Below are 13,434 nucleotides of genomic sequence, written 5' to 3' on the forward strand. Positions count from 1 at the left end.
TCGACTGAAGTGCTTGCCCCGTCTGCTTCGCTGTTGTGTTCACAGAGAACTGGGACTTTGATGGATCTATTTGCAATTCGATTGTTACTCTCTGAGAAACGCTATCTGGTGCTTTAATTGTTAATTCTTATTTATTTTCAAAAGCCATCTGGTTTTCTGGCTCTAACATTTGTAGTTTTAAATGTTTTTGATGTGTTTAATATACTAATTACTTTCCAACAAATATTTTTAGTGCCTTCTCTATACGCATAGGTCACAGTATTAGGTGCTAGGAGACCACAGAGATGAACAACGCCCGCTCTGCTTACGTGGAGCTGGTAGCCGCAAGTGCACACGCACACACGTATGTATGCTGGATGAGAAGAGCGGAACAGAAGCACAAAATCATGAACGTGACAGAAATTCATAATGGAGAGCTGGAGAGAAGCCATCATTGGTTGAATATATATTGCTAAGTACTGCACTCAAGTTTTCTTATTTAATCTTATCAAAAACTCTAGAAGGTACACTTTAGAGATGAGAAGCCCAAGCCTCAGAGGTTACATTACTTGCTCAAGGTGACACAGCCAGTAAGGAATGGGCTCAGGATACACAGATTTGCAGGTGTCTGGTAACAATCATTGTCTTTGCTGTGGGAGTTCTGAGGAAGGAAAGGTACTTTCCAATTAGAAAACTGAGGTAGGCTTTCTTAAAAAGCTTTTGAACTAGGCCATAAAGGAGGGTAGCATCTCAACAGGGTGCAAGTTAAGGGTGAGGTTCTTGCAACCTGAGCAAAGAAAGGCATGCGGAGAATGAGAAGCTCCAAACGAGTTTGGGCAACATGTCATCCAGCCTGATGGCCATGGGGTGGGTGGGGGTTGGGGGTGGAATGGGTGCTGGGTTGGAGATAGGGCCAGGAAGATAGGCTTCTAGAAGCTCCAGGTTTCCTTTCTGAAACACTGAGTGGAAAATAAAACCTCTTAGTTGTACTCTCATGAAAAAGAATACACAGAGTTGAGGTCTTTATTTTATCCTGAGGTACTCAACCATCAATGTGCGGCTGTTTACTGAAGGGAAATGTGTTCTGTGAAGGTTGATGGAGGCCAGGAATCTGACTTCTGATTTCAAGACAAGTTTCTCAGGAAGTCCCGAGCCCTGGTTTTGTGCGACTTAACTGTCATCTCCCTGGGCTTGTTTTTGTTAGGGAGGATAAAGAGCATCTGACAAAGACAGGAATTTATCTCTGACAGATGCCTCTCACACGGCAGAGAAATAAGGGCTCTTTGTAACAGAGATAATTGAATCTCCTCATAGAAGTACTCCCAATTTTAACCTGGTTATATAAGTACCTGGATTTGGTCCTTTAATTCATTGCAATTGCAGCACTGGAACATATGGGCACATGCAATTTTCTCTTCTGAGATGAATTTGCACAGCAAAATAGGCTCTTATAAAGTAGGACACCATAATGTGTGAGTAATATTAGTGTTTTTCTAGTGCTCTACACAGAATAATAACTCACTCAGGAATGCCTGTAGAACAGATTGTATGCATATTGGCTATTTTTGAAGGAATAAAAAAAAATCTCCTTTTGTAATGTTTATTGTTTTTTTTCCTGACTTAAAAAGTGTATTTCTAGAAAATTAGAAAACGGAAAAAAAAAAAAAAACAGCTATATAAAGAAAATTAAATAATCCCTGCTAACATTTTGTTCTATTTTACCCCTATCTAACTGCCCAGCCAAATCCCTTCTCTTTGGGCATGCTTGTGAATTGTGCTGTTTCAAATTAACATTTTATCATGCATACTATCCTATGTCATTAAATGGGCTTCAAAACCTGAATTATGAAGGTTATGTTTTCATATAATGCCTGTCCTGTGAATATACCATAATTTATTTAATTATTCTCCTATTGGACATTACAGTTTTTCTAATTTCTCACTTTTATAAAACAATGCTGTAATGTAAATACATAAACGTCCGTGTGCTTCTGATTATTCCCTGAAGATAAATTGCTGCAGATGGTCAAATGACAGAACCATTTTAAGATGCTGGATGCTGATTCCACATTATCTCCAGAATGGTTCTTCCTATTCGCATTCCCAACAAATAAAGGAGAAGACCTTTTCCTCTTCATCCTTGGCATTGTGGAATAATTATCATTTTTGCAAAAGTTTGCCAATTTGGTAGATGAAAAGTGGTATCTAATAATTTTCCTTTGAAGCTCTCTGATCATGAAATAGACCTTTGTGGTACATATGTATTTGTTGGTCATACCTGTTTCTTCTGAGAACATTATATGTCCTTCCCCATTTTTTTCCTCTTGTGGTATGTCCATCTTTTACTGATTTGTAAAAGCTCTGTATATTAGGATATCTTGAAATATTGGAAAGCAGTACAGCCTTGAAAATGAATGAGAAAAAGCTTTACTTAATGATTTGGAACAGTTTTCACGCTGTATCATTAAGTAAAAATAAAACAACAACAAAACAAAAAACCAAAGTGTAGAGCAGTATGAATGGCATTCTCCTGATATGTAAAAAGGAGAAGAAATAAAATAGATGCTAAAGTCCATGGTTTTTTTTTTTCTGGAAGGAGACAGAAATCTCTGAATGCAGTTCCCTTGGGAGAGGAGCCTGAGGGCCTATGGGTCTGCAGAGGGAAGGGACTTCCCTGTCCCTATTAATAGTTTTATCTTGTTTGCATTTTTACCTTGTGCACAGGATCTTTTTTCAATTAAAGCACTAGGTAATTAAAAAACACTTTGTAAATTAAGTATATTAACCTTTTCTCATGCATCTGGGTCATAGATATTTTTCCTAATTTGTTACTCACCTTTTAATTTTCATGTTGGTTTTTGACATACACGAGGTTTGTTGCATTTTTGCAAGATTAAATCTATTAGCCTTTCATGTTGTGTTTTCTTTTATTGCCTGAGGCTCATAAAATCCAAAACAAGATAAATGATTCACCTATACTTTCTTCTGTTAGCTTTGTTGTTTGTTTGGTTTCCGACATCAATCTGTTTGTTAATATTTTGGTATATGATGCGAGGGGGGTTTCTAATTTGATTTTTCTAGATAGTAGGCACAATATCCCACTATCATCTACTCAGTCGTTCTCCCTTTACCCACTGATTTGTGATGTTACCTTTAACATATATATTAGCTTTTTATGTATATTCTGGGTTTTATTTCTGTGTTCTCATACTCCATTGTTCTGGTTTGTGGTTCAGCATTCTTTTGGTCATTTTATCTTTGCAATATATGTTACTATTTGCTAAGGTATAGTCTCTAAATTACCCATATGTATGAATGCCTGTCCGTGTGTGTGTATATGATATAAATATAAAATATTTACATATATTTTATATTACACGTGTATAATATTTTATATATATAAATATTTTTTTCTCATCTTTAAAATCCCTTTAAGCTTTTCAGAAATCCCATTGGGATTGTTTTATGTCTAAAAAATAAGTTTGGAAAGAATTAATATCATTTCACTTTTAGTCAGCCAGTCAGGAATGTGAAGGTACATCACTGTCTTCATTCAGATTGTCTTTAATGTCTCTTAAGTAAAATTTATAGAAGACCTATAAAGGTTGTAAGTTTTTACAGGTCCTTTACATGTCTTAATAGGCTTATCTTCAAGGAGAGGATATCTTATATTTGCAGTTGTTACTGTAAACAAGATGCTGATCATATTCCTTTCTAATTGGGATATTAAAAATAAGTAGTTTTTTAGTATTTCTTTTTTTTTAATTTAACCACATACTTATTTCCCTTATGCTCATAGGATTCTTCTGAAGTTTCTAGGTATATATATATCATATGCAAAGTAAATGTTAATATTCTCTTCAATAACTAGGCCTCTTAGTTCTATTTCTTCTCTCACTGTAACAGTTAGAATAGCGAATTCTCAAACTTTTTGGTATCGTCTCCCTCCGCACTCTGAAATTGAGGACCTCAAAGAATTTTGATTTATGGACATTATATCGGCTAATATTTAGGATATTAAAAATTTTAACTGAGAACTTAAAAATATTTATTTACTATTTCATTTACAAATAGTGGTACTGAACCCACTGCAAACATAAATAACATTTTTATGCAAAATAGTTGTATTTCCAAAACGAAAAAAAAGTTTACTGAGCATAATATCGTTTTACATTTTTTTTTAAATCTCGATGTCTGATTGAATAGTAGACAGCTGATTCTCATGGCTTCTGCATTCAGTCCATTGCAATATGCTGTTTGGGTTGAAGTACATGGAGAAGATCTAGCCTCACATGGATCTGTAGTTGAAAAAGGGAGAATCTTTTAATAGCCCTTTCAGATAATTGTGGATACATATCTTCAGTACTATACTAAAACCTGACAACCCATAGCTTCTTAAAGGTTAGCTGTAATGTGGAACCTGAAACCATATCAATGCGGGTTTCATACTCTGTTCCATTAAACCCATCGGTCTGTCGTGTACTTTGAATTAATCTTCTTACCCATGCATGATTTTATAACATCATCCATTGGTCATTTGGAAAAGATCGATTCACCGAGTTATGAAGATCTTCCAAACATTGACAAATTTCATTCATTACACAATATCCAAAATATATATATATGTATTTATTAAACTCACCACCTATCTTATCAGAAAAGTCATTAAGTGCAGGGAGGCAGTCAAGCTCCTGGTGGCACGAACAGGATTTCCAAAATTCTGGTTTTTTTTTTTTTTTCAAATTTGAATCATCACAACAGATACCATCAGTTGTTTTCCTTGAAATGACAATCCGCTTAGATCATTTTTGAGAAAATGTCTGCCACATGCACGAGTCTAAGTAACTATAATTTTTCTGTCAGTTTTCCTTCCAAGTAAAAATGGTGTTCAGGGCAAAAGCAGCACTAATCACACTAATACTTTCCCTTGAGACAAGCATGGTGTGTCTTGGTTTGGAGCCGACTTGCTATATGCGGATCCCCATTTCATCCCACGGAATATTCAAAAGGTGTATATTTAAAGATGAGATTTAATAGAATCATGATTATGGCTCCCTTGGGGACTTTTCCCAATGTGACTGTCCTATTTATGAACTGAGCGCATCCATGATGGTGAACAAATATGACGGTCACTAATAAAACTCGGTGCCTCTGCCCTGATTGTGGCTCAGGTGCTCTCAGTTTAGCCCCCATCACTTTGGCACCATTCGTGCAAGTATCAACACAGTAGGAGAGACCTTGCAGGTGCCCCTGAACAGGTCTCAGGGACCCCTGGGGTCCTAGATGATAGAACTTCCGGGACAGTCTTAAAAATTAAAACCATGATGGAATTTCCCTGTCTTGACCTAATTTCAAGGGGACTGCCGCACTCGTCAATACACTCGGAGGTCAACTTCACTTATTTATCCCTTTGCAAATCTTAGACCATGAGTCCTCGACGACTTCAGAGCCCGATGACAGGGAAATCAGTGCCAGGACCAACGGGAAGGGGAGCCCCGGGGAGCAGTCGCCAAGCCCCATGCAGGTCCTAAGCAGCACGGGAGCAGGGGACTCCAGCCGCTCGACTCTGCAGAGGTAGGCTTATCGCTCCTCGGGTCCAGGGTTTTCCCTGCATTTGACTTCATACTCATTTGGGTAACAGTTTCAGTGATTTAGTCACCGTAGAAACAGACTGGCAGTAGTCAAGTTCTGCATTTTCACCGCAGCCCTTCTAATTTTCTCTTGGTATAAATGCCACCGCCTGAATCTTTTCACAGCATCTTAGCGAGGATGAGAGTATATTGCTAGGAGAGCATTCATTTCCACTCCCTAATTCCATCCTTCTCAGCCTTCCTGGATGCAGGTTTGCTATTAGGACTTAGCTTTACAACTACTATCTTCTGATTCCCACTCCCGCCCCCTTTACTGTCTGCCGCAGCTTATAATTACCCTGTCTGGAATCAGAAGAAAAACAGAGTGCCATACGCCCTGCTCTGATATTACGCAGGTGCAAAGGAGCGTGAAAGCAGCCTCTGGCGTCAGTTCTCCAACGGCACGGGACTGGTCCTCCTTGCTGCATAGACTACGATGCAACACTTTCTCACAGATATTAGGTGTTGATTATAGATGGGTGCTCATTTTCAGCACACGACCATCCCTTCTACAAGCAAAACAGTTGTGCCAGAGAAACTAGGTCTGCTAGAGAATGAATTGCTGTCATCAGTAGCACTATTATTTTTTTAAGATTTAATTTATTTGAGAGAGCACAAGTGGAGGGAGAGGGGCAGAGGGGGAGGGAGAAGCAGACTCCCCATTCAGCAGGGGAGCCCCATGCGGGGCTTGATCCCAGGACCCTGGGATCATGAACGCAGCCGAAGGCAGACTCTTAACTGACTGAGCCACCCAGGTGCCCCAGTACTGCTATTATTTTTTTTTATAACTATTTCACGCAAGAACTCTAAAATCGGAATTAGCAACATGGACCAACACGACTTCCACTGAGGGTGCAGCTTCATAGGAATAGATTTTCTTCTTTGGTGCGACAAAACGGGCCCTTGCTGGCATCTCGTTACAGCACAAACAGGTCTAAGTGCAGAATTTGATTTTCCCGTGCGGGGAGAGGAGCCGTCAGGGGACACGTCAGATTTGCCTGGGAAGGGCGTCCTCTTACTTCAGTACAGGCATTTCACTCCGTGCCATTTTGTTCATAACACCCACTCCTCTTAAGCCTTTGATTCATATTTTTTTTAACCACATTTTGTCTGTAATCTTTAATATGGCAACCAGTTTAAGACCTTAGAAACATAACTGTCAATGGCGAGCTCATTCATTTAATCCTAGTGTTTCCTCTGTCTCGTTATGTGAATGTCACCAAATCTAAAAGCCTCTTCAGCCTCAACACTGTCACCTATAAACTGGGAATAAGTACAGATAACTTTTGAAGACATTAAGGGTCGAAATACCTGTCGGATAAGTCGTTGTATAAATAGATGAGAAACATTAAAATGATGTTGGGTTTTTTGTTTTTTTTTTTAAGATTTTATTTATTTATTTGACACAGAAAAGGAACACAAGCAGGGGGAGTAAAAGAGGGAGAAGCAGGCTTCCCGCTGAGCAGGGAGCCCAGTGCGGGGCTCGATCCCAGGACCCTGAGGTCATGACCTGAGCCAAAGGCAGAGGCTTAATGTCTGAGCCACCCAGGCGCCCCACAATGTTGATTTCTAGTGCATCTAACGTACATAGAAAGCCTTCCTTTTTCCTGTCCTACCAACCTTACTCTTTCCTATTTTGTTCTGATTTCTTACACTCCTCACAATTCCATTAGATTAACTGTTGGCCTCTTTCTTTCTCTGAATGCTGTCCTTGTTGCTGGAGGTGGCATGTGCCCAACGGTTTCTGCCCCCTCAGCCATGCTAATGACCTAACATGCATTCTCTGAAGGTGAGTATGGGTGGACGCCTGGGTCCCTTCCTCGGGGCCCAGGGTGCTAGAATAGGAATCCATACGGCCATGCATTCAGAGGCAGAACTGAGACACCATTTCCATTTTCGTTTTTCTTTGAAGTACCCTTTGAAAAGACACTGAACGCTTTCTGACTTTTCTGAAGAAATGCATTTGACCTTGAAGGCACTCACCCTTGACTAGTTTCTGCCAACCTTCTTTTCACTTGCAGCGTCATCAGTGGTGTTGGGGAACTGGATCTAGACAAAGGGCTAGTGAAGAAAGCAGAGCCCACCGCCAAAGACAAACCTTACCCCGACTGCCCCTTCCTGCTACTAGATGTGCGAGACAGAGATTCTTACCAGCAGTGCCACATTATTGGAGGTAAGAGAGGGAGGAGGCGTTCTAGCGTCTCATTCCAAGAACAGAGCCTGTTCTAGAGTCCTGGCAGGCCGGAGCCACACCCCAGGGGCAGCAGTTAAAGAGATTTTCTGTTAGTGGGATCCCTTATGGGAATCTGGAATTGGGCTCTGCCATAATGCTCTTCAGAGAGGCTGGTGACATTCTCAGATGGCTCTAGGGCCCAGTGCTAAACGTCCTCAAAGGTGACATAAAGCTTCCTAATGTGTTCATAGTGCTCTGTTTCTGTTCTCTCAAGAAAGTATTTAGGTTTATGGCTGGTGGATTTTGCAAGTATGTTTCTTTGAGCTTTTAAACTTTAAACCAGCTGGGAATTTGGGGCCAAGTTGTACAGAGAGCTACAAACTGCCTGAGCTTTTTCTTCTCTTTGCAGCTTACAGTTACCCAATTGCAACTCTGTCTAGAACAATGAACCCTTATTCAAATGACATTCTTGAATATGTATCCTTTGTTGCATTTTAAGGAGTTAGGTGGTTTGAGGACTGTAAGAGTCAAACTTACCATGAATCATGCTTGTAGGGAAAAAAAACTCTGTAAAGGACCTTTGATATTAATTAGCTTACTTAGCATATTTCAGAATTTGGATTCTTAGCTGTTGCTGAGTACCCTGACCAGCCTGGCAGATGCTTCCAAGCTATCCCGCAGTGGGCCAAAAAACATTAGGTTAAAGTCTGTGATCTGTTGAGAGTTAGTCCTAAGACCTTTTTTCCCCCCAAGAAAGCTTTCCCAACTAAAACTTCAGAGGTAAATTTTTTTTCTTTCTGTCTTAAATTTTTTCTTTCTTAAAATTTTACTTAACCTTTTTGCTCATAAAAATGACACAAATAGAAAATAATTTAAGCACTGAAAAATATAGAAGAGATTGATAATCGTACAACTGAACAACTCTGATTATGTTTTTTTCATATTTTATTTCTAGTTGTCTTCTCTGTATTCCTTTTAACAAAGGAGAAATCATACTGGAGATATAATTTAGTATTTTGACTTTTCCTTAGTTCATAGTACAGTGTATTTCTCCAGGCTAATCCAAGCTCTTTATAAACTTCATTTTTGATGCAGCACGTTATCTCGTCTAACTATATACTATACTATGATTTACTAAACTCTTCCTCTCTAATGGGCTTTTAGGTGGGTCTCCTTTTTTTTACTAGCATAAATAAGCCTGCAGTGGACCCATAGGACAGAGGTTTTCTATTTCCTCACCTGTGAATGGAGCTTGTCATACCTTTCAGGGCCGTGAGCATAAAAGAGCTAAAGGGTGTGGGGTGTGGAGCTGGTGCTGTCTTGGACCATGGTGATACTCGTTTATTAAAAAAAAAAGAAGAAGAAGAAGAAGAAGAATACCAGCTCGTATGGTTTCCATGACAAGAAAAAAAAAAAAAAACAAAAAAACAGAGAGTACAGATGTGCAGAATAAAGAGTGGGGTTGTCCGACGCTCTCTGAACTCAGGAAGGTGACCCCAGACCATTCCTTGTTCCTTGGGGGTTTCTAGGTAGTCTAGTGTGGGTGAACCTTAACTCCTGTGACTCTTAGAAAAATGCCCACGGCAAGGTCATCATTCTGTACGACGATGACGAGAGGCTGGCCAGCCAGGCAGCCACCACCATGTGTGAGCGGGGCTTCGAGAACCTCTTCATGCTTTCCGGAGGTGAGTGGGCTGTACCCTGTTTGGGATTGAAAACAAGATATTTGGACTCACAACCCTTCAACCCCCTCCCCTATCACCCTTTTCCTGTGCACGCTCAGAATTGCGAATTCTGGAAGGAGAGAGAACCACGCTGGCTGCAAGGGGTCAGGAGTTCTGTGAAACTTCTCTTAGCTCCGTCAGCACATGTTTTTAATTCCTGAAATACTGCTGTTGCTATAGGACTCTGGGAGAAAAACCTTAAAGCTGAAGACTGGAGCGAAAGGATTTCTGGTGGAATTCTCAGAATCCCGCCTAACCGTGGACATTTTCTGGTCTAATCTGCTTCATGGTGAAGCAGTTAAGATGTCCCGTCCTTGCGTTGGCTCGGACTGGGAGACCAAAGATGAGGAGACGTGCAGCCGCCTTCCCAGGCCCTCGCCTCACCACGTTAACACTGCTTTTTCTGATGCTCTTTCACACCCAGGTCTAAAAGTCTTAGCTCAGAAATTCCCAGAAGGACTGATTACGGGTTCCCTGCCAGCGTCTTGCCAGCAGGCCCTTCCTCCTGGCTCTGCCCGGAAACGATCGAGCCCCAAAGTGCCACCCCTGCCAGCTGAGAATAAATGGAGATTTACCCCAGAAGACTTAAAAAAGATAGAATATTACCTGGAAGAGGAGCAGGGTCCTGCAGACAATCCTAGTAAGATATTTGGACCTTTAGAGATCATGTTTGCCGTAGACCTTTGAGATTTGCAGCTTTGAACATCACCTCCTCGTACGAAAAGTTTGTTCTCTTATATTCAGTCTTAAAATATTTGTAGGGGATGGGGAGTGTGCGGGTGCTGTGTGGGGAGGGGTGGGACAAGGGGTGGTGATCCTAGGTTGTGGGAAGAATTAGACGTTGCATATAGACAGAGAAAGAGAAAGGGTTTATCAGTTGGATAGTGTACGTATTCCAGGCAGAGCGGAGGGGCTAAGTTGACGCACAAGGATTTCCTCTCCGATGGGCTTTGTTTCCCTCTGTGGCTTCTGGGCACCTTGAAACCCCGTCTAGCCTTCCCGTGAGCACACTACTTTCTCTTCTCTTTCCCCTAATCCCTCCTGTACCCATTTCTACCAAGTATGAAGGTCAGGCTAGGCTGGTTGGGGATAACAGAGAGGAAGGGGGGGGGGGGGAAGCAAAAGCTCTCTGGGCTTCCTTTCCTTCCTGCCCCTTCCCCACCTTCCGGCTGATCTCAAGGAGGAGGAGTAGGTTTTAGCCTAAAGTAGACCCTGAATAGGACTTCATTAGCTTAAAAGTGGTTGTACGCTAAGACTTCATTAACTTGAAAGTGTACTTGGCAGATCGTGCCCAGAGTCATTCTTGCAGCTCTGCCTCTGCTTTCTCGCTCCCTCAGGCCGCCTGAGCCAAGCTAACACCTCTGGAAGAGACTCCAAGGTTCCAGGCACCCGCAGCGGTCAGAGCCTACCTGCCGGGGTCCCCACCGGCCCCCTGAACCCTCGCTCGCTCAACAGCGGCCACCTGCAAGGCAAGCCCTGGAAATAAAGACTTTGTCTGTCTTAGTCGAATAAATACTTTTTCTCCTTTTGGAACTTCCCAGGGGTTCCAAGTTGGTCATTTTCAGAAACTGCTGCACAGGAAAGACCCCCCTGCGTGTGACAGGCCCTCTTCCCTCTGCCCCGGGGCCAGCACTTGCCTGCATTCAGCTCGGAAGGAGTTTTACAAAAACCAGAGGCATGACAGGCTCTAGCGTCCTCCCTGTTGTTTACAGAATATTTAAGTTTCTGAAACTGAGCAGGAAAAAAAAAAGTCTAATGTTTTAGGTCCTTAAAAAAAAAAAAAATGGCCCAGCTTGTATTGGGTCATATCTTGCATTGTTTTGTAAATTCTTCAGTCCCATCTGGTATGTTCTTCCCAGGCAGTTCTTTTTCACTCATGATCTTGGTTTCATGAAGATTCTCCAGGTGGACTTTGCAGCAGCCATCTCGGGGTTGGGGGATGTGGAAGGTTGGGGGAGTGGGTGCTTCTCACCTCTCAGCACCCCCCAGCCGTGGGCCCACTGGTCTGTTATGAGTTGGGAGGCGACGGGGGACACCTGGAGCATTGCTTGGTTTTCGGGTGTGTTAGAGCCACCCTCACACTCCCTGAGTGTCCCTCCCCGCTGGCTGTTTTCCTGAACCAGCCCTGTAACGATGCCCTCACACAGGGCATGAGGGCTCCTCACCAGGACGCCCTGTCTGCCGGACAGTCCTGTGTTAGGGCCACTGCTGCAGCCCCACTGCCTACCCTGACCTGCCCCTCATCGGCGGTCGGTCTCCTCGTTGTACATTTCCACTCCCCAGCTCAGGCCCGTCCTTCTTGGATGGATAGAAATTATGGCCCCTTGAAAACAGCAGCGTCAGTTGGGCGACCTCAGGCAAACAAGGTGAGGACAACTCCATGGTCCTTTGTCAGGGCTGACAGCCCCTTGAAGCCCTAGCTTTAAAATACAGTATTAGTCTAATTGAGTAATTAGTGCAATTTCCTGCTTACTTTTCATTCTCATGACTGAGCTGTGATTAGGAGGTTGTGATTACAGATTCTGGTTTGGGCCAGAATTTTGAATCAGCATTAATTGAATTGCTAGGTGACTGACATTCATTCCATTTAATTGGAGGAACAAAAGACCTCAGGTAAGGATGAGGGACTCCGAAATCATCAGGCAAAGGGAAAGAGCCTTGTTAATTTTTATGGTCTGTGATTTGTAGCTGTGATAAGGGACTGAGGAATAAATTGTGCACTTTGTCATGGCAACCGGCTTCTGAAAAGCCAACTGAAAATTGCCTGTCCTTAGGTGGTTCCTGCTGCCGGTTAGATTTGCCTTAACGGGACCATTTTCTTGCCACCAAAAAAAAAAAAAAAAAAAGGGAAGGAAGGACGGAAGGAAGGAAAGAAAAAGAAAGAAAGAAAGAAAGAAAGAAAAAGAAAGAAAGAAAGAAAAGAAAGAAAAGAAAAAGTACCACAGTATTTCTGTATTTCTAGAGTTGGGGGCTGTGTTTGTAAGAGAAATAAAGGTAATAAATATCTCAAAGAGACATATGGAAAAATAACTCTCAGATTCAGCCCAGTTCTGTTTTAGTGTGTTTATTCTTCTCTACTTGATTTCCAAAGTGCAACATATTCTGACGCTTTAGAAATCAAACAAACCAGGGACATTGTTCAGATGTCAAGCCGTGCCCAATTTTCCACAAGATTCAAGAATCCTGTATAAAATGCAGCCAACGTACACATAGCTTTAATGAGGAGCCTGTCATGTTGCCCCATAAATTTATTGCCTGAGAACTTAGTTCAGCCTTTTGCTAATGCCAGAATGCTCTGGCTTTTTATTTTCTTTACGGCACAGATTTTAAAAAATGCAAATTTTTCCACACTCAACTTTCCCCTACCATGGACAAGATTTTCAGCCATTTATGACACATATAGATTTTCAAGGGGGGAAAAAAATCTCTCTGTGTAACAAAGTTCTGTTTATGCCATTTTAAAGTTGACTAGTCAGGAGTTTCGATTCCCCATTCAATTCTATTTTGACAGGAATGGTAGTCCTCCTTTGTTCCCACTCTGCATTCCGATCACCAGACACCCCTAGAGTATTAGAACCTACTTTGTGTGTGTGTGTATGTATATATGTATATGGAAAGTCACCGTAGCCAAACCTCATAGAATCGCTGCGCATTTAGCTGCGACATCTGGCAGGTTGAATATATTTGTGTGTGTTTCTCTGTAGCGCTTTGCCTGTTGATAAGGATTTTAAATCACTGCTCCTCAAAGACCTCTTCTGATTCTGTTCTTTGTGTGTTAAGTGTCCACTCGCAGACAGTTTTTTACACGCTCGAGTTACTGCTTCGAATGTTCTACTCTGTTAGCTTCTTCATTGGATTAACTGACATGTATTATTGAAGTGATCGGTGGTACTTTGTGCAATTATGAATGTTGAAGATTAAAGTACAT

At 41.7% G+C, this 13,434-nt stretch overlaps 1 protein-coding gene across 2 annotated transcripts in view; it reads left to right on the forward strand.

The window, feature by feature from the left end:
* CEP41 (centrosomal protein 41) overlaps positions 1–12,378 on the forward strand; it is a 46,330-nt gene extending 33,952 nt beyond the window's left edge. For both annotated transcript variants that reach the window (XM_032305228.1, XM_032305229.1), the window contains 6 exons: positions 5,403–5,553; positions 7,631–7,782; positions 8,192–8,259; positions 9,353–9,467; positions 9,931–10,146; positions 10,844–12,378. In XM_032305228.1, coding sequence (XP_032161119.1) covers positions 5,403–5,553; positions 7,631–7,782; positions 8,192–8,259; positions 9,353–9,467; positions 9,931–10,146; positions 10,844–10,992 — 851 coding nt within the window. In that variant the 3' untranslated portion in view covers positions 10,993–12,378. The remainder of the gene's footprint in view (positions 1–5,402; positions 5,554–7,630; positions 7,783–8,191; positions 8,260–9,352; positions 9,468–9,930; positions 10,147–10,843) is intronic.
* The last annotated feature ends 1,056 nt before the right edge of the window (positions 12,379–13,434 follow it).

Source organism: Mustela erminea, chromosome 11, assembly GCF_009829155.1.
Source record: "Mustela erminea isolate mMusErm1 chromosome 11, mMusErm1.Pri, whole genome shotgun sequence".
Taxonomy (NCBI): Eukaryota; Metazoa; Chordata; class Mammalia; order Carnivora; family Mustelidae; genus Mustela; species Mustela erminea.